Raw genomic sequence first — 21,765 nt, 5'->3', positions numbered from 1 at the left:
AATGAATTATTCCTACTGCCTTTCTTGTATATTAGTGTGATCTGCACAAGTTTCCAGTCACTGGGTACAGATCTTTCATCGAGTGAGCAATTGTATATGACTGTTTAACATGGAGTTATTGCATCAGTGTACTCGGAAATGAACGTAACTGGTGTACAGTCTGGACGAGAAGACTTGCTTTTGTTAAGTGATTCAAGTTGCTTTACTACTCCGAGGATATCTATTTCTAAGTTACTCCTGTATGCAACTGTTCTTGATTAGAAATCTGCTTTAGTGGCACTGTCATAGATAATATTTCCATTGCTATAGCAAAGAGAAGGCATTAATTGTGTCTTGCCATTTGCATACTTTACATACAACCACAATCTCTGTGGATTTTCTGCCAGGCTTTGAAACAAAGTTTCATTGTGGAAACTATTATCCACATCTTGTACTGAAGCTCACACTAAACTTTGATATTTCCATAAAAGACTATCAATGTTGCAAATTTTGCATTCATTTAAATTTGGCATTGATTTTTTCATTGTTTCTGCAACAGTGTTCTGGTGGGTTTTGTGTAACATGGGGGATCAGTTACATCTTTTGTCAATTTATTTGGTATAAATCTCTTCAATTGCTGTTGATACTATTTGTTGACTTCAAGCCACATCTGGTCTACACCCACACTAAAAAATCTTCTTAGTACTACTTCATTTTGTACTTCACCTGTCCACTTAATTTTTGACGTTCTTTGATAGTACCACTTTCTTCTTCCTCCTCCTCTTCCAGTGGTCCACAAAATGCCATCTGCAGATATACACTTCCAGGAACTTCTTCCTCAATTCCATATCAATATCTGATTTCAGTCGAGCTCATTCAAAGAAGAAAGCTCTCTTATTTACCTGTGCTAATCTGCTTCTGATATCTTCATGCCATGTAATCTTGCTTTCCAATCAGCTTGTGGTAATTTTCACAGTTATTTTGGAGTGCCAGTGAGTATATTTGTCCAGGATCACACTAATTAAGTGTTATATTTGTTGACAGTAATTCCAGTCGCAGAATGCTGGTAAGCATTGTTCAGTTTTCAGAACTCATTTTTCCACTGCTTTGAAAGTCAACAAGTTGCAAGTGATAGCTAAGCACATTGTACAAAAAATTAGTCACATCCAGATGATGTCCTGGTAAAATCCTGTAACAGCACTTCCAGTCTTGATAATGGCCTCAAATAGGTGAGAAAGAGTGTCCACAATTTTCTTCAGATATTCCACATCCAGCTGAAGCCACACTTTAATGTTTATCCACAAATTGTGGGGACATTGACAGATAATTTCACTTGCTGCTCCAAGTAGTTCCAAACTTTTTTATGGTATGGGTTTAAGGTAATTTGTGTCCAGTCAAGATATGGCAGCACATGGTCACTGATGTGTGGAAACAAGCACCCTGGTTCAGTTTGTTGGTAATTTGAAAGAGTGGGTCCAAGTCATGGTATGAAAAACAACTCAAAACATCACAGAACCACATCTGACCAAAACTACAACCTTCACGAATTGCAAGTTAAACACCTAATTACGAATTGGTGCATCTGGCACTTCATATGACTGAAAAGAAAGAAAATTTTGACTTGTCAGACCACACTAAGGGCTTTTGGACTACTGCCGTCCACTTTTTGTCTTGGTTGGCTCCCTGATAAGCTGCAGCTTTATGTGCTACTATAAACAATGAACTTTTGTGAGATACCTCAATTTCAGGTGTTCAATATGTACAGTTTCCTCTCTCACTGTTTGCTCGGAAACTTTTTAAGATGGATCTGCATTTCCTAAAAGTATTGACTCCAGTTGCATTTGAAATTGACTGTCACTGATAAGCTGTGCACAGACAGCCAGACACACACACACACACACACACACACACACACACACACACACACACACACGCACGCACCTTTTGTGCCTTCTGGGCACTGAAGCCTGGCATACTTTCCATTTTTTAATGACAAAATAGACCACATACAAGGTAAAGACTCTTCAAATGCCGAGATTTTAAGAGTAAACTGGAAATGCATTTGTAACAAAGTCCCTGAATTTCCTGTCCCTAGGAAAGATGTTGCTCTCAACAAATTCTTGGAACTGAGAGAAGGGGTGAAACCTCAAGAGGAAAGCTCCAAAATATTTAACCATGCATGAAACATATAACAGACACATAGTTTATGTGTAATAGGAGGGGGAAGGGGGGTGGAGGTGTTCATTAGTTGACAAAACTGTCATGTCTACCAAGGTCATAATTACAGCTAAGTGAGTGACATGACAAAGTGCACTACAATTAATCAATCATAGGACGTTTTATCATCTTCCAAAGAAAGCAGGGTTGCTACAAGTTTCCCACTGATTTCCCAAGTTTTGGCATTTTCCCTCACAAATTTAGAGATATTAAGCATTGATTAAGACTTAGATTGACAAAAAGGTATAGACTTCTTTATTTCTAAACATGTGAGTAAAAATCTTAAGTACTAACATCATCATCCTTTGCAATGAACTGTTTATAGATGGAGAAAGCAAAACCAAATACCATATGTGTTTCATTTTAAATGCCGTGTGACTAGGACCTCCTGTCGGGTGCAAGTCTTTCAATTTGATGCTACTTCGGTGACTTGAGCATCAATGGGGATGAAATGATGATGATTAGGACAACACAATACCCAGTCCCTGAGCGGAAAAAATTTCCAACCCAGCCGGGAATTGAACCCGGGCCCTTAGGATTGACATTCTGTCGCGCTGACCACTCAGCTACGGGGGGCAGACATGTGTTTCATTAAGGTGTGCAAACCGTGACACGACACTTCAGACACTGCGGCTACCCTGCGTGATTTTGCATTGTGAATTCACATTCAACTTTGATAACTGTGATTAACTGACAATGGTGTGCTGCTACGATAACAATCCAATGCAGCAACAATCTTAACAGTGTGGACATACTTTCACTGTGCAGCCTCATTTATTTGTGGTGTATTTTGCTCAGCCTGAAAACCAGTGTGTTATTCTGGTGAAATTATTCTGCTACCTAACACAGTGGCTAATCTTGTTATTATAATGTTAATTGTTCTTATGCCACACTAAACAGTCTCTACTTATCATGCTTAGGTCAACAGCACTAGGACTGTATAGCAGTTTGTAGCTATTCATCTACCTGCATGACTGGCCATCAACTGTAAAGTATATAAAAATGTTATTAAATGTCACAGAAATTCAGCCCTATATAATGCATGGTTTACATTATTGGAATCATTCTATTGTCACCAAATGTTTTCAACCAGTTTCAATGATCCGGAAAGAGGTGCTAGCTAATGAGGGGAACTAAGTAGGTAAGATGGATTAGTAAGACCTCAACTCAGAAGTAGTTGCAGAGATAGATAACTTAACTAGTTACCAAATGTGTGCAAGCCTGCAGTTCAATGTCTATTCTATGTGTGAGTGATGTTCTATGCTAGCAGGAATATTTAAAAATTAGTACTAAGTGTTCCTGATGATTTCTTAATCACATAACATCTTTCAGTACTCGTGAGAACTAAGGTACATACCTGAGTGAACTGATAAAACTGCAATACAGAGATGATATCATAGTCTTATAAAACTAGAAACTACCAATAACAATTATTAAATACTTATGTGAAGTAACTACTTACAACTTGGTGTTTCTTCTGCAAAATTAGATACAGTTCTAGTAATCTGTGTAATGGGGCCATCTCCAACTCGGTTTTCTTGAATATATGCTGATTTGTGAGTACTGGAAGGAGCACTTTCACTGTTTGGCATAACAGATGACTCACAGGCAATCCTTTTTATTTTTGCTCTTTTACGAACATTCCTTCTTTTTTTCTTTATTCCATCTATGGCAGAGTCAGTGTTTTTAGCAGGAGATACAGAACCCTTTCTTTTCCTAGATCTTGGTTGGCGCATTTCAGAATGAGCCTTCTTAGTTTTATACCCATTTTCGTTAGACAGATTTGATCCTGTTCTCCATTCATTTCCACGTCTGATATTTCTCTCTCTCTTTTCACCTGTTCAATCACAAAAATATTTAGAATTGCTTTGGTCCTCTCCACTTGTGCTTACCCACTCAAATTATCAAAATAACTTCAATTAAAAATTCAATAACAATTTACAAATGGTAACACTAACCCACATCTGTATAGTCTGAACAGCTGGAGTGGATTTTTTGACTGTTCTGTTTGAAGAATAGCTGCAAAACCAAGACAGAAAGCTAATATTACTTTTGATGAATCACAGTAATTAACCACACACACACACACACACACAAACACACACACACACACACACACACACACACACACACACACACACACACACAGAGAGAGAGAGAGAGAGAGAGAGAGAGAGAGAGAGAGAGAGAGAGAGAGAGAGAGAGAGAGAGGGGGGGGGGGGGGGGAGAAGACATGGCCATATCTCTGTCTAACTTCATAATATATATCACTCACAGATATGTAAAAGACTAAAGTTACGAATTTCAAGCTCAAGGTATATACTGCATCAAAATCTAACATGATCCAAGGAATTTTCAAATTTCTGGTGAAGTCCCTGGAAGTCTACGCTAAGCTAGTTGATGACCATGTAACACTTTTTTCTTGCAGAAAAACACTTATTTCATCATCTTAATTTCATTTTCCGTTGTTCCTTAGTTGCATCAAAAGTTATAGATGTATGTCCTGTCTTTGCAACTAAATGAAAGACAGTCTGTTTTTTGCCTTACACATTTTTTACTTCTTTTATTTATGAAGCATCTTCATTAGTGATTTCACACGCGCGCGTGCGCACACACACACACACACACACACACACACACACACACACACACACACAGACACAAGCAGACATTTGTAAACATCTGTAAAGGCAAAGAGTGTGTGTGTGTGTGTGTGTGTGTGTGTGTGCACGCGAGTGTATACCTGTCCTTATTTCCCCTTAAGGTAAGTCTTTCCGCTCCCGGGGTTGGAATGACTCCTTACCCTCTCCCTTAAAACCCATATCCTTTCGTCTTTCCCTCTCCTTCCCCCTTTCCTGAAGAAGCAACTGTTGGTTGCAAAAGCTTGAATTTTGTGTGTATGTTTGTGTATCTATCGACCTGCCAGTGCTTTTGTTTGATAAGTCACATCAACTTTGTTTTTAGATATATTTTTCCCACATGGAAAGTTTCCCTATATATATATATATATATAATGTAAATAAAATAGAAAGAAACTGCCACATGGGAAAAATATATTAAAAACAAAGATTCCAAGACTTACCAAGCTGGAAAGCACCGGTAGACAGGCACAATAAAATAACACACAAACACACACACAAAATTTCTAGCTTTCGCAACCAATGGTTGTTTCTTCAGGAAAGAGGGAAGGAGAGGAAAAGATGAAAGGATGTGGGTTTTAAGGGAGAGGGTAAGGAGTCATTCCAATCCCGGGAACGGAAAGACTTACTGTAGGGGGAAAAAAGGACAGGTGTACACTCGCACATACACACACATATCCATCCGCACATAATTTTGCTTCTAGGTACATGCGAGGAAAGTATGTTTATTTTCTGATGTCATGATGTTTGGAAGCAAGAGGGAAAGAAAATGCGAAGGTAGAAATATTATGATGATGATTAAACTGTACATGTGATAAATGTGTACACTTTTCATTGCAGGCCATGTCATACTTCACAGATTTCTCTACAGCTGTGAGTGTGACGGTTGCCTCATTCGAACAATGAGTTTCTTGCTAGCCCACTCTCAAAGAGTTGCGAAAGTCATAAGTAATGATTGAGTTTTGTGTATGTGCTAACCACCTCTGTTATGGAGTGCATCTAGGTATAGGGCTGGTAGGATGTGTTGTTACAGGCACTGCAGCATACCAGAACTGATAATTGGGAAGGGGGAAAGAATGGGCTTGTTGGAATTTAGTTTTTGGGTAGTGGATGATATATAGACGTGTTCAATGTGGGTGGGGGGGATGCGGGATAGGAATTTTATGTGAAGAAAAACACCATTAATACAGAACAAATTACTGATCAGTCCACTACTACACTTCACTATAGAAAACTATCTTAATTTTAAAAAAGACTTTATGTTTTGGCATATTCTTTATAATTTGTGTGTTTTATACAGGGTGTATCAAAAAGAATTATCCATTTATAAAAAAAGTCATAACTATTATGTTCTTTGAGATATGTGCACGAAAAACCTACTTTTGGAAAGAGCAAACTCTCCGAGTTTTACATGGTTACCACTATTTGCAGCAGTGCGTGCCCACATCAGTCCTAGTAAAAATGGTGTCTGGACAACAGAAAGCATTTTGTGTTCTATATTTTGCGCAGTGCGGGTCAGAAATAACAGTCCAGCATGACTTTCATACTAGGTATGGTGTGGAGCCTCCTACAGTACAGAGCATTAGATGATCGCATGAACAATTCCAAGAAACAGGTTGTCTGTGTAAAGGCAAATCAACCCGAGTGTCTGATACAGGTGTGGCATGCATCTACCATATCTCGATATGCTTGAGAACTTTTTTCCCCCCCACAGTTGAAAACTGATTCAAATGACCATTTACCAACAGGATGGGGCACCACCACACAGGCATGCGGAAGTGCAGGGATTTTTAAATCAAAGTATTACTGAACGATGGATCAGTTGCACTGGACTAAATGATTCAGACTTACATTACTGGCCTCCAAGGTCACCAGACCTGATCGTATGTGATTATTTATTGTGGGGTTTTATGAAAAACTCTGGTTATGTGCCTCCATTACCAACAATAATGAGTGAACTGAGACATGGCATGATAGCAACTGAGGTAGCTGTAACTCAATACACGTTCGCTGCAGTGTGCGAACAATTTGAATACTGACCTGACATATACTAGGCAACTCAAGGGGAGGCATATTGTACAACTATGAAAAGGTATGAAAAAAACTTTTTGAGTTTGTTGTTCATCAAAAAAACAAAGTTCATTGTATATGTTTATTAGTTTCAGAAATTTAGATGTCCAAATTGGATTATTCTTTCTGATACACCCTGTATTCATCTCTACTACTGGTTTCTTGTTGTCTAACATGGTCTTTTTTCTTTACTTGCATGTATTACTTTGTTCAACTATAGCGAAAATAGTGATCACAATGTTTTAAGAGGAGTTAATACAACTGGAAATTCGTAAATCAATCATGTGAAATCAGGCTCATACCTTGTTTTCTCCATTGTTTGTATTCCTTCTTGAATCGGTGTCATATGTCCTTCGACACCTGCAAGCAGAGCTTTTTTTCTCATTAAATATTCAGAAAAAATGACAAACATCAACAAAAAATCACATGTTGCACCAACATTCTTCAAGACTAGAGAATAAAATGCTACACTCAACATACAATTCCAGGAATTACAGATTTCATAATGATCAAATTATAGGGTACTTTGATATGCAAACAGTTTGTATTTATACTTTGCTATTTATATCACTAAACTGCAGATTTATGGGTAGGACATAGAGGCACTTAACAGATCACAAGAAACATTAGTTGGCATTTGTTTTTCTATAGCAGATGAGGGTCAGAAGACATGTTGGATATGGAAGAGGTAGAGATATACCTGATTTTTGAGACCCATACATTATTTAATTGAATGGAAGGGTTATAAATAACAAGTGACATGTAGCAAATCTATTTAATAATCATTTCTTAATCATAGAAGACAACATAGGGACCAAGAGTTCAATAGAAAGATCACAGCAATATTTTGAAGTAACTCTCATAAAATTACATCATACGAATGTACCACCAGCTCCTACTTCTGTAATTAAGAGGGTCATACATTCTCTCAAAAATAAAAGCTCTTCTGGTTTTGATGGTGTTTCCAACAGAGTACTAAAGATTTGTTCCCACACAATAAGTCCAGTATTGTCCGAAATATGTAAGCCATTTTTCCAGAGTGACTAAAATATGCCATTGTTAGACCCCTCTGTAAGAAAGGTGATAGGACCTATTTCACTACTGACATTATTTTCCAAAATTTTTGAGGTGGTGCTATATTCTACAATGGTATCTCACCCTGGGAATAATAATATCCTCAGCAAATCACAGTTTGGGTTTCAGAAGTGTTGCTCTACTAAGAATGCCATTTACATTTTCACACACCACATATTATAACCATTAAATAACAAAATAGCACTTGTAGGTATTTTCTGTGACATACCCAAGACACCTGATTTTTGAATCTTAGATAAATTGAAGTTTTATGGGATTGATGATATAGCCAACCAATGGAACTTGGTAGTAATTCAACCAAAAGAATCTACAGACATAATTCTGACTGGGAAGAAATCACATACGTGCTTCATGTCCACTACTGTTTCTCATATATGTAAATGATCTACAGTCTAATGTAAAACAAGCAGAATTAGTTCTTTTTGCAGATGACACCAGTATTGTAATCACTCCCAGCACACATACAGAAATGGAAGAAACTATGAACAAAGTTCTCAGAAGTATCATCGACTGGTTTTCTGTGAATGGTCTCACCCTGAATTTTAAAAGGCCACATCATATTCAGTTTTGCACCTCTAGAGGTGCTGCACCAGTGATAAGTGTAACACATGGTGATGAAATAATACATAGGATGGGAACTTCAAAATTCTTAGGTCTCCATACTAATGAGAATTTAAATGAAAAGAAAAAAAAAACACATTTTGGAACTCCTAAAACAAACTTAGCTCAGCCACATTTGCACTTAGAATCCAAGAAAATTTTGGAGAGAGAGAGAGAGAGAAATCAGTAACTTGACATATTTTGCTTATTTTAATACGGTAGTGTCATGTGGAATAATGTTCTGGGGTAACTCATCTTTAAGAAAGAAGATCTTCATTGCCCAAACATGTGGAGTTGGGCATTCTGACTACTGCTTCACAGGATATTTATTCCCTCATGAAGTTTGATGTAAATAATCCACTACAGTTCAAAAGGAACAATGAGGTACATGATTACAATACTAGAAGAAAAAATGAAATTCATAACTCAACTGGGAGTGGCAGATAGTCAAGTGCTGCAGTTTAGAGGGAGAGCAGGAGAGAAAGTGCGGAGAGGGGAGGGGGTAAGTAGCAGAAAGGAGAGAAATAAAAGAAATTAAAAGACTGGGTGTGGCAGTGAAATGACAGCTGTGTAGTGATGGAATGGGAACAGGGAGAGAGCTGGATGGGTTAGGACAGTGACTAACTAAGGTTGAGGCCAGGAGGGTTACAGGAACGTAGGATGTATTGCAGGGAAATTTCCCACCTGCACAATTCAGAAAAGCTGGTGTTGGTGGGAAGGATCCATACGGCACAGGCTGTGAAGCAGTCATTAAGATGAGGGATATCATGTTTGGCAGTGTGTTCAGCAACAGGGTGGTCCACTTGTTTCCTGGCCACAGTTTGTCGGTGGCCGTTCATGCAGACAGACAGCTTGTTGGTTGTCATGCCTACATAGAATGCAGCATAGAGGTTGCAGCTTAGCTTGTAAATCACATGATGGGTTTCACAGGTGGCCCTGCCTTTGATGGGATAGGTTATATTAGTGATCGGACTGGAGTAGGTGGAGGTAGGAGGATGTATGGGACAGGTCTTGCATCTAGGTCTATTACAGGGGTATGAGCCATGAGGTAAGGAATTGAGGGATTGGGAGCAGGAGTTGTGTATGGATGGACAAGTATACTGTGTCGATTCGGTGGACAGCGGAAGACCACGGTAGGAAGGGTGGGAAGGATAGTGAGCAGGACATTTCTCATTTCAGGGCGCGACGGAAGGTAACCGAAACCCTGGCGGAGAATGTAATTCAGTTGCTGCAGTAGTCGATGGTATTGAGTTACGAGGCGAATGCTCCTCTGTGGCCGGATTGTGGGACTTTGGGAGGGGGTGGAAGACTGAAAAGGTAAGGCACGGGAGATTTGTTTTTCTACAAGGATGGGAGGACAATTATGGTCAGTGAAGGCTTCAGTGAGACCCTCGGTATATTTTGAGAGGGACTGCTTGTCACAAGATGCGATGACCATTGGGGGGCCAGGCTGTACGGAAGGGACTTCTTGGTATGGAATGGGTGGCAGCTGTTGAAGTGGAGGTATTGCTGGTGGTTAGTAGGTTTGATATGGACAGAGGTACTGATGGAGCCATCTCTGAGGTGAAGATCAACATCTAGGAAGGTGGCTCGTTGGGTTGAGCAGGACCAGGTGAAGCAAACAGGGGAGAAGTTGTTGAAGTTATGGAGGAATGTGAATAAGGTGTCCTCACCTTTAATCCAGATAGCAAAGATTTCATCAATGAATCTGAGCCAGGTGAGGGGTTTAGAATTCAGGGTTTTTAGGAAGGATTTCTCTAGATGGCCCATGAATAGGTTAGCATAGGATGGTGCCATGCAGGTGCCCGTAGCCGTACTGCAGATTTATTTGTAGGTAATGCCTTCAAAGGAGAAGTAATTGAGGATGAGGATATAGTTGGTCATGGAGACTACGAAGGATGTTGTTGGTTTGGAATCCATAGGGCATCTGGAAAGGTAGTGTTCGACAGCAGTAAGGCCATGGGCATTAGGAATGTTAGTGTACAGGGAGGTGGCATCAATAGTGCTGAGGAGGGCACCATGTGGTAAAGGACAGGAGCTGTGGAGAGTCGGTGGTGGAAATTGTTTCTAACTTTTATATAGGAGTATAGGTTCCAGGTAACAGATTGAATGTGTTGGGTCTATGAGAGCAGAGATTCTCTCAGTGGGGGCACAGTAACCAGCCACAATGGGGCATCCTGGGTTGTTAGGTTTATGGACTTTAGGAAGCATGTAGATGGTATGAGTGCAGGGAGTGGTAGGGGTGAGTAGAGAGATGGACTCCAGGGAGAGGTTCTGGGATGAGCCTAAGGATTTGAGTAGTGACTGGAGATCCTGCTGGATTACTGGAAAGGGGTCACAGTGGCAAGGTTTGTAGGTGGAAGTATCTGACAGCTGGCAGAATCCTTCCATCAAGTAATCTTGCAGTTCAAAACAGCAGTGGTGGAGCCTTTGTCTGCAGGTAGGATTTTACCGTCAGGATCAGTTTTTATATAGTGGGCTGCGATTATTTCTGTGGATGCATCTGCATGTTGAGGGATTTGGGGAATGATAGTGAGGCAAGGTTCAAGGTAAAGAAATTCTGGAAAGTTAACGGGGATGATTTGGGGACAATGGGGGTGGATCATGGCTGGATGGAGGAGTGAACTGAGTCTCTGGTTGACTCTGATTGGTATGATTGGTGACAAAAAAGTGTTTCTACTGTAAGGACCAGGAGAAGGAGAGAAAGTCTTTAACAAGTCCTGCATGACAGAATTTGGGAGTGGGGCAAAAAGGAGAGGACTGATATTTCTGTGGGGCTACGGTTTCTGGAGGAAAGGTTCATGAATGTGTTGCGGGATTGTTTAGGTACTGGATTCTGTTTGGTGGTGGAAGGGAGTTTTGGAGGGTGGGGTAAGTGTACTAGGTCTGTGAGATAGGGTTTTTGTCAGCTATGATGGGACGTGGGGGAGGTTTGGAGGTGGTTGTAGAGGTGGTGGACGGTGGTACTCCAAGGTGGGAGTAGGAAATAAAAAGGTTGGACAGCTTTTTGAGGTGGTGTTGTGCATATTGCTCAAGTTCCTGCAGGGCAAGAGTTTCAATGTGTGTTTGGGTTAGAGGAATTTGGGATTGCATAGCAGGAGAATTTTGGGGATGGAGAGAAGGTACTGCAAGGAGGTTCGGGCTTACCGAGCGAGGTGGCGCAGTGGTTAGCACACTGGACTCGCATTCGGGAGGACGACGGTTCAATCCCGTCTCCAGCCATCCTGATTTAGGTTTTCCGTGATTACCCTAAATCGTTTCAGGCAAATGCCGGGATGGATCCTTTGAAAGGGCACGGCCGATTTCCTTCTCAATCCTTCCCTAAACCCGAGCTTGCGCTCCGTCTCTAATGACCTCGTTGTCGACGGGACGTTAAACACTAACCACCACCACACACACAGGTTCGGGCTTGATTGACATGGTTTTGCAGGACTATGTTGGTCAGGGCTAAGGATCGGCAGAATCTGGACTGGTGGAGGTCATTGTGGAAGGAGGGGTGGCAGACAGAGATGGGTAAATTGATGGTAAGGTCATTAGGGGGATTCCATGAAGTAAGCAACAATGCAGGAACAATATGTGTGACTGAGATCTGGCTAGGGATAAGGAAACTTTCCTGTACTGCCGCAGATGGAAGGAACAAGAATCAATGGTGGTGGAAAAATGCGAAAAATTTCATAAATACTGAAGAATAACGTCCAAAAAATTTCGCAAAAATACACCCAAATACGTGTGAAAAATCTCGAAAAGGATGAAATGGATGCAAAAGGTGGAAACAAGATGAAATCTGAGGGACTCAACAATAGCAAAAGGCGAAAACTCACTAAAATAGGAGAGAAGTCACAAGGATCAATGTAATGGCTAACTAATAAAAAAATATACATTTCTGTGGGTAGCAGATCTGAGGGTGAATAAGTGTGAATGGGGGAGGGGATGGTAGATGTGACTGGATGGTGGAATTAGTGAGTGTGAACTGAAATAGAATGGAGAAAGTGTGTGGGGTGGGGAGAGGTTCATAGGATGAGATACAATATTGTGTGGCACTGGAAAGGTGCAGGAGGTAACATGAAAAAATATGGGAAATGACACAGAGAGAGTGACAAATTTGAAAGTATAGTATTAATTATATCGATGGGAGTAATGTGAGACATAAGATGCAGCACCAACAATCAGCATGGTCTTGTAGCCATCTTTTGTGCGTGGCCGAGACGGCTGATACAGTGTAGCTCATGAGTAGAGTGTGTAGTGCGGTTTGTGAGGCGAGAAGAGAAAAACAGGAAAGAAGAGATAAAGGACGGACAGTGAGTATAGTGATGCAAAAGAAAATAGCAACAAAGGAAAACAGCACTGGGTTAGGATCGAAGAAAAGCCATCAGGCAAAAATCAAAGGAAAATCCAGGATCGAATGTAACAATATTATGAGAAGGAAAGTTGCTAATCACCATATAGCAGAGATGCCATCCATCACCATATCATAGATTTTATCAAAGATTTCTGGAGTCGTAACCTCCACAGAGTGTCCAGAATGTTCAGCATCACTTGTGCCCATATGGCCACCCCGAAAACAACTGATAAACTGTTCTAATCGAAGGTGCAGAGCCACTGTAATGTTTATCAAGCTTCTCTTTAGTCTCCTGAGGTGTTTCGCCTTTCACAAAGTAATGTTTAATCACCACACGAAAGTTTTCTTCATCCATTTTTAGACAATCACTCGACTTCCTTGATTCACAAAAATGGCAAGCACAAAGAAATAGACCAATATGGCTGAAACTTGGTGTGCGTTCTATCCAAAGATGCTACTAACTAAACATGACCTTGATACAAGCCGGTGGTGCCATCTCTTGAACGCTGCATGGACTTTTCAAACGTCCCTCATATGATGATCCTGTAACACCATGGCTCAAAAACTAGTTAATGGTACAATAGTTCATATCTAAAATCCGAAAAAGTGACTGGCTGCACATTTATACCCAGATAAATTGCCAATTTAAATCATAGTGGCAGTTCGTCATCCATAATGTATATACTGAAAATATTTACTAGTGTCAGAGGAGGTGATGACATCGGAGGTCTATTTATGGATGAGCTGGATAGAATACTCCCTGTCAATGAAGTCTCTGGTAAGATTATCAGTATATCTTGACAGCTCCTGCCTTCTGTTGTGGATGCAGCTTTCATAGGTGGCAAGGCTGTCAGAAAAAGACTTTTTGACATGGAAGGAGTGACAGATGTCAAAGTGGAGATACTGATGGTGGTTAGTGTGCATGATATGAACAGACCTATTTATGAAGCCATATCAAGTGCACCAACCACCAACAGTACTCGTATCACTTCTTTGTCAGCTATCACCTGTTTTCGAAATTCTTCAGGCTCATCTTCAGATGGTGCACATAGAATTTATACATTAATTTCCAAAGTGTGATGCTGGGTGCTCGCTCTGAGCCACGAAGATAGACAAAACAACTTTTAATATGTGCCATGAGTAATGTTTATACAGAGAGTTGCATTGGTAAAAGGATCTGTACTAACTGCAACAGTGTGAGAAGTTTTGTAATTGTTACACACCTGGCAGATTCCACGGTAGTTGCCAATTTGCTACAGATCATTCACTTTCCACTATGGATATAGATACTGGTGGCAGCAATTAAAGTTCCAGTTTCAAAATGCTGTCGAAAGAAAACCAATGCTCAGCATGTTGTCAAATTACAACAGGCACACTGCCAAACACACAGCACATTGCTTCTCCTCAGTTCGCGTCCGAGACACCTAACATGACTGTCTCCAAGAAGCATTGCAGGGGAGACTGAGCAGTGGTGGGCAAACATGCAGTGCACAGGGAATTGCCTGAACATTGGATATGCCTGCGAATATGGTCCATAAAATCCTACAAAACATCCTGCATAGCTATCTGTGCAAAATCATCCAAGTTCCCTTCCTCCTGACCTCCCAGCAAGACAGACATTCACTCTGGTATTTATTGCTTGCACAGAAATCAACAATGAATCGCTGTGGTACATTCTGTGGACAGACAAAGCCGATTTCCATCTCCAAGGACACGATAATAGAAAGACATACAGAATATGGACAATAGAAAATCTGCACAAGGAGATGAGTCTTGCAGGTCCTGTTGCCTGTACTGTCACTGGTAAATGCTATGAGAGTCATTGAAACACTTTAATAGCATAGATGCATGCATAGGATCATTTTTTGCAAGTTGGCACCCTTCTGACAATTTCACAGCCAGGTACGTCACTGCTGCAGAGGCAATTGAGAAAGGCTACAATTATCAGACTTCATTTTCCCATAGCCTGGCCATCCAGATCACCTGATCTTAATCTGCATGACTTTTGACTGTGTGGTTATCTGAAAGATCTACATCTACATCTATGTGATTACTCTTCTATTCACAATAGAGTGCCTGGCAGAGGGTTCAATGAACCACCTTCAAGCTGCCTCTCTACAGTTCCACTCTTGAGCGGCGCGTGGGAAAATGAGCTCTCAAATTTTTCTGTGTGAGCCCTGATTTCTCTTATTTTATTGTGATGGTCATTTCTTCCTATGTAGGTGGGTGCCAACAAAATGTTTTCACAATTGGAGGAGAAAACTGGATCCCGTCACAACGAAAAATGCTTTTGTTTTAATGATTGCCACTCCAATTTCAGTATCATGTCTGTGGCACTCTCTCTTCTATTTCCTGATAATACAAAATGAGGTGCCCTTCTTTGAACTTTTCTGATGTCATCCATCAGTCCCACCTGATGTGTTTCCCACACCGCGAAATCAATATTCCAGAATATGGTGGACAAGTGATGTGTGAGCAGTCTCTTTAGTAGACCTGTTGCACCTTCTAAGTGTTCTGCCGCTGAATCGCAGTCTTTGGTTTGCTCTGCCCACAAAATTATCTATTCCAATTTAGGTTATTTGTAATTGTAATCACTAAGTATTTAGTTGAATTTACAGCCTTCAGATCTGTGCGACTTTTAGCATAACTGAAAGTTAGCAGGTTTTTTAGTACTCATGTGAATAACTTCACACTTTTCTTTATTCAGGATCAATTGCTACTTTTTGCACCATACTCATTTTGCAATTTGTTTTGGTCATCTGATAATTTTACAAGACAGTAAATGACGTCACCATCTGTAAACAATTTAAGAGGGCTACTCAAATTGTCTCCTATGTCATTAATATAGATCAGGAACAACAGAGGGACTATAACACTCCCTTGGGGAATGCCAGATATTACTTCTGTTTTACTCAATGACTTTCAGTCTATTACTACGAACTCTTACCTTTCTGACAGGAAATCACGAATCCATTTGCACTACTGAGGCAATATTCCATAGGCATGCAGTTTGGTTAGAAGACGAATGTGAGGAACAGTGTTGAAAGCACTCATTACTTCACAAATACATGAATATAAAGAGCTAGTTGTGTTTCACAAGAATGATACTTTCTGAATCCCTACTGGCTATGTGTCAATAAATCGTTTTCTTTGAGGTAATTCATAATGTTGAAACTCAGTATATGTTCCAGAACACTACTGCAAATCGGCGTTAGTGATATGGACCTGTAATTCAACGAAGTACTCCTATTTCCCGTTTTATTGGTGTGACTTGAGCAATTTTCCAGTCTTTAGGTATGGATCTTTCTGTAAGCAAGCGGTTGTATATAACTGCTAAATATGGAGCTATTGTATCAGCGTACTCTCAAAGGAACCTGACTGGTATACAATCTGGACCGGAGGCCTTACCTTTATTAAGTGATTTAAGCAGCTTCGCTACACCGAGGATATCTACTTCTGTTTTTCATCTTGGCAGTTTTTCTTTATTCGAATTCAGGAATATTTACTTCATCTTCTTTGGTGAAGGAGTTTCTGAAAATTGTGTTTAATAACTCTGCTTTGGTGGCACTGTCATAATTGATGTCACTGTTGTTATCGTGAAGTGAAGGTATTGATTGCGTCTTACCACTGGTGTGTTTTGTGTATGGGGAGAATCTCTTTGGGTTTTGTGCCAGATTCGGAGATGATGTGTTCAGTGCTTCAATTAGAAACAGGATTGAACTGAAGGCACACACTATTCAATGCACTGTGAACCTGACTCTTGTGGAAAATGCTATTTCTCAATTTGATACTGTGGCAGAAAATGGTGGACAGCATCCTGACCATGTCTTGCACAAGTCTCACAACAATTTGAAACTGATGTCATTTTGTTCCATAAAGCTTTAAACATCACATGATGTCTTTTTGCTTCTTATGCAGATTTTGGCACCAGGACAGTTAAAAATGGGTTTTAACAATCAAATGTAGTACGAGCTTGCCAAGGTGGATGAGCTTACTTAACTAACAGTGCCACAACCATTGACTGCTGAACATTTGCAGTCTTCCACAGTGAATAGTACTGGTGGTGTGATATGCAACTCAAACCATAGCCATCACATTGCAATTCATCTGTCATTTGTAGCCTTTTACGTTAACATGCTTACAGTACCATCTATTAGCAAATTTTTTGTTTTGTTTTGTTTACAACCATAACATTCTATTCAAATTTCATGTCATTCTGAGCCGTAGTTCTCTTTCTACAGTGTTTTGACACTGGAACTTTAATTATGTAATTCATGTATATACCAATCGTCATGATGAATCACCAGCATCCAGCATGTGCTCAACATGTGCTGGATGTTACAAAGATCTTCACTCAAATGTGTGACATACTTCGATAAGACACAATTATTTGTTTTTGTGTGCATATAATGCAATCATTATGTGGGTAAACACTTTGCTCTGAAATGGTATTAACATGAATGCCAAAAAATAAGAGAATTATTGCCCCCCCCCCCCCCCCCCCCACACGTACATATCCCTTTACCTCTTCACTTTTATTTCTCTCCCACCTGCTTTCTACAACTCCCCTCCTCTTCCTCATCTCTCTATCTGTCCATCTTCTCACCTCTCTCTCAGTCCATCTCCTCTTCATTCCCTCACTCTGTCAATCTCCCCCCTCCTCTCTCTCTCTCTCTCTCTCTCTCTCTCTCTCTCTCTCTCTCTCTCTCTCTCTCTGCCCATCTTCTATGTCACCCTGTTTTCACTCCCACATTCACCTCAATGGGAGATAGGTGGTTCTTATCCTGATAGTGCTTCTTTTGTTCACCCATTATAATATACTAGCAAACTCAGCAATGTTTTGCAACTGTTAAATATGTATGGGAACTTAATATACATCCTTATCTTAGGTACCTCTGGAAATTGTGCCAGGACAAAATTTTCGACTATTACCTGCGACTTCACCCACTCTGGAGGTATGGAGCTTAAAACCAAAATAAATAATATAGAATATGAATGTAAAAGACTTGTTTCTTTTTTGTTCATTATAGTATTTTTTAATTTTTTTGTACACAACACAATTACAAAGTTTCACAATATACATCATCTTTCATTTTTCATATACTGCGTGATAAAAGCGTGAACTGGTTTACCGAACTACCAGTTTGTGTAAGGGCAACATACAACTGACCATCCAAAAAAAACACCATTATCGTAAATAAGTTACAATATACTTGGATGTCTGACGTTGAACCTTGTTTATCGTTATTGCAAACAAAACCTTGATTGGGGACTGAAGTCACTTAAAATGAATGGCTATATTGGGTGGGATCATAAGTATACAGGGTATGACAACAACCTCTCCTGCTACTAAACCTGTGAGGACAGTAGCTTCAATGATATTACTTTTGTAGTTTTAATCTGCAAACAGATACCATTACAAGGATTTAGAGGATTGAGATCGTGTAGCGATATTACAGGAATGGCATCATTAAGCCACAAACTGAGTAGCAGAAAGCCAGTCGGGTTCACTGAATCCAGATTTTCTTGTGGATACAGAACTGCATCTTCAGTGCTGACTAGTGTGTCAACTGACTGGCATTCCTTGTGTTCACTTATTATTTTTCACAAAATAATATTTTTTGCTTCAGATGCAATAAAGAGTTTCAGATGATTCAGGTTGCGTAGTAGCATTATAATCATAAGCTGTTAAGTCATAAACACATCTGCCCTAATAACATGTTTCGTGTTAAAATTTACTGTTGGAAAGAAAACAAATTAGCGTATTGTTGCATACACATTTTTTGTTCAAAATTAAAGATACACAGAAACTATATAAATAGGAGAAACAATTTGTCTTACTGTTTAAAAGACCTGCTATTGGAGTGGGAACTGACTATGAGGGGGGAAAAAAAACAGTACACTTTCACAACATGTCACACCACAACATTTTCTTTCTTGTAGTTAGTTTCAACAGGAAACCTGTACATTGCTTTTTTTCTTTTTTTAAAATATATTGTCTATGTCTGTCCAAATATTTATTAGATTATTGTGTAAAAATTCCAAGTAAATCCAACATGAACTTTTCTAGATTTATGTACATGAGTAATAAGTGGCTTAAGCTGTAGGAAACTTAGATATTTAGCTACCTAGTACAACAAAATCTGGTAGGTTACTTGCCGAGATAGAAATTTTGTTACAATGTAAAGAGAGGGATACAGAGGAGATGCGGGGGGTAGTGAGGTTGCATGTGGAGTTGGTTGGCTAATTAGCTGTTTTGGATTCGTGTCCTTGAAGTACTGAAGGCAAATTTTTTTCCTCAGTTGTTTGTCTGTTAAGGTAATCTGCTGCTATATTAACATTGATAAAGACCTAAATTTCTTCAAGAAGGTAAGGCTTTACACCTTTGTTAGCTAGATGAAGTACCTGAAGGTTCTGTCATGCTATTTACAAAATGACTATTTTGGGCCAGATGTGTGGAAAAGCTGGATTTGTTCAGGTTGTTAAGAAAGAGTGCATTCATGTGCTCTTTGAATCTTGTGAAGCACTGTCTACTGTACAAAGTCAGACTTGAGTTAAAAATGATTTTGTAAATGCCTTATTTTTTATATTGTTGCATAGTAGTTTTGGTACGGTGGAGGGTTTTATTTATACTCTGCTCATGATAAGAATAAACCTGATGTAAACATTACATCATACATTCTTCTGCATTTGCTTGAAAATCATTGGATATCCTTTCAAGCAGAAGCCAGGCTGTGTCCAGAACAGTCAAGTACAATCATAAGGATCCGTTTTATGCTGTATGACACGCACACAGACCAATCGATAATGCAGGATGACAGATTTACCAGCGCATTTAACTTGGACAGCACTGGCTAGCCAGATGATCCAACTAACTAGCAGTGATGTGCGCAGTTGCAGTTCAGACACAAAAAGCAGCAAGCAGAGAAACAATATTACTTCAAATGTTATTCAGTTTTTAAAGAGAGTGAAATAATATTCGGCAAAACTAAAGCACTACCGCATGCTTCTTAGGTGACCAGACAGAAAGCATAAAATGCTCTCATTCTCACCTAACACAGTATTCTAATCACAAAGGAGAGAGATGAAAATTACTAAATTAAACACAGGGTAATTTTTTCTGAGCAAGCTATGTGCGAAGCAAAAGCATACTGTAGAGACAAAGCTATACCGCAGGCAATTCACCATGTTGTTGAATACTGAAGCCACTGACTGGTAATCTCTTAGCTCCTTCCCTATCCGAATCTGAGAAACACATTTCATTTATGGAACTGTCATCTGCTACATTGATAATGAGTCAATCTCAACAGAATCCATGAAGCTAACCAGGTACTGCATTTTCTCCTCTTCTTTTACAATGTGCTTTCTATATCCCACTAGCATTTGGTAGTGACATGTGAAAAGGATGCGAGCATTAGTTCCAATACATCTGGCAGGTTTAAATCTTTTTATGTCTTGAGACAAATCCCTTAACTTGGCTCCACAGCAGTTCTGTTGGGTTCAAATTGTAATGGTTCAGCGGCAAATGTAAAAATGCAGCATTTGTGCTCGATGCTGTCAAAAATTGTTTTTCATGTTTCTGCAACACTTATCACTCTGGTTCGTGTGAGACTACATCTGTAGCATAAAACAATGCACATAGTCCAAATGAGTATTTGGTTTTTCATTTTTGTTCTAAGAATTGAACTGTTATGTTTTATTAATTTAAGGATTCTTTGTTAACAATCTTTCATAAAATATTGTTAATTAAGAGTTTATATTAGAAATACAGGCAATGTGTAATTAAAAACAAGAAAACATGTATTATTCATAAAAATGATTATGAATTTTACATTTACAAGATGAAGGTATTTCAATATGATCAGACTTGAACCAGCGATCCCTGTACTTTAGCAGTTTATTCATCTACTACACTTTATTATTCTATACATCCAGTTTGTATGTATAAGTCAACTGCAGTTAAGTATACTCCTCCAGAAAACTTCAAAGCTGATTTTTTCTGTAGATTTATGAAAAACATCAAGACCAACTGTTCCTTGGCACTTTTTAACTGTGCGTGTTTCACTATGAAGCAGTAAGCAGCCTTAGCCATTTGCATACTGCAAATTAACCACACGGCAACCAAAGCACAACAGTACAGAGACTGTGACTTTACATAATTTTTGTAACACAAAGGACATAATTAAAGCGTGATTAAAGAAGAACATTGATGACTGTTTCTACATTAGAATATCTTAAAGTTTCTTTTAATATAACTTAGTAATAAGATACCTAATAGGTGAGAGCGTAACAACACCAGTGTACAGTGTACTTGTGCTACGGCTTGACCGTTCATCGCAGTTGTGTTCATTTACATCAGGTTTATTCTTATGATGAACAGAGTATAGTATTTTGTTGTTGCTGAAGAAGCTAATTCTTATGTTGTGTGCCTTAAAGAGATTGGGAATTTGGTAGGAGATCTTCCCTATGAAAGATAAGATTACAAATGTGGTTTTCTTGTTTCTGTGTGTGTGTGTGTGTGTGTGTGTGTGTGTGTGTGTGTGTGTGTGTGTGTGTTTGAGGTTTACAGGCGCTAAACAGCATGGTCATCAGTGCCCAAACGCATAAAAACAGGAACACATGCGGTGACGGGACTAAGACGGACAGTGAACAAGGTGAACGGCTAAAAGACACAGACCTGACACAGTTCCAAATCCTCACATACAGAGGCAAAACAAGACGAGAAGAAACACACTAAAGAGGGAAAGGAAACACAAGGAAAACAGAACAGAAACCGAAGTGAAACAAGGAGGTAATCGTGACTGGTGGACCTCTTACCTAAAATCT

General features: G+C 39.5%; 1 protein-coding gene across 2 annotated transcripts in view; it reads right to left on the bottom strand.

Moving 5' to 3' along the window:
• LOC126267533 (glutamic acid-rich protein-like) overlaps window positions 1-21,765 on the bottom strand; it is a 477,667-nt gene that overhangs the window by 162,833 nt on the left and 293,069 nt on the right. For both annotated transcript variants that reach the window (XM_049972835.1, XM_049972834.1), the window contains exons 7-9: window positions 7,208-7,265; window positions 4,155-4,215; window positions 3,659-4,033 (exon numbers count right to left, since the gene is read on the bottom strand). In XM_049972835.1, coding sequence (XP_049828792.1) covers window positions 3,659-4,033; window positions 4,155-4,215; window positions 7,208-7,265 — 494 coding nt within the window. The remainder of the gene's footprint in view (window positions 1-3,658; window positions 4,034-4,154; window positions 4,216-7,207; window positions 7,266-21,765) is intronic.

The sequence above is a fragment of the Schistocerca gregaria genome, chromosome 4, assembly GCF_023897955.1.
Source record: "Schistocerca gregaria isolate iqSchGreg1 chromosome 4, iqSchGreg1.2, whole genome shotgun sequence".
NCBI lineage: Eukaryota > Metazoa > Arthropoda > Insecta > Orthoptera > Acrididae > Schistocerca > Schistocerca gregaria.
Note: the sequence above shows the minus strand (reverse complement) of the source record. Positions and strands in the feature narration are given on the sequence as shown.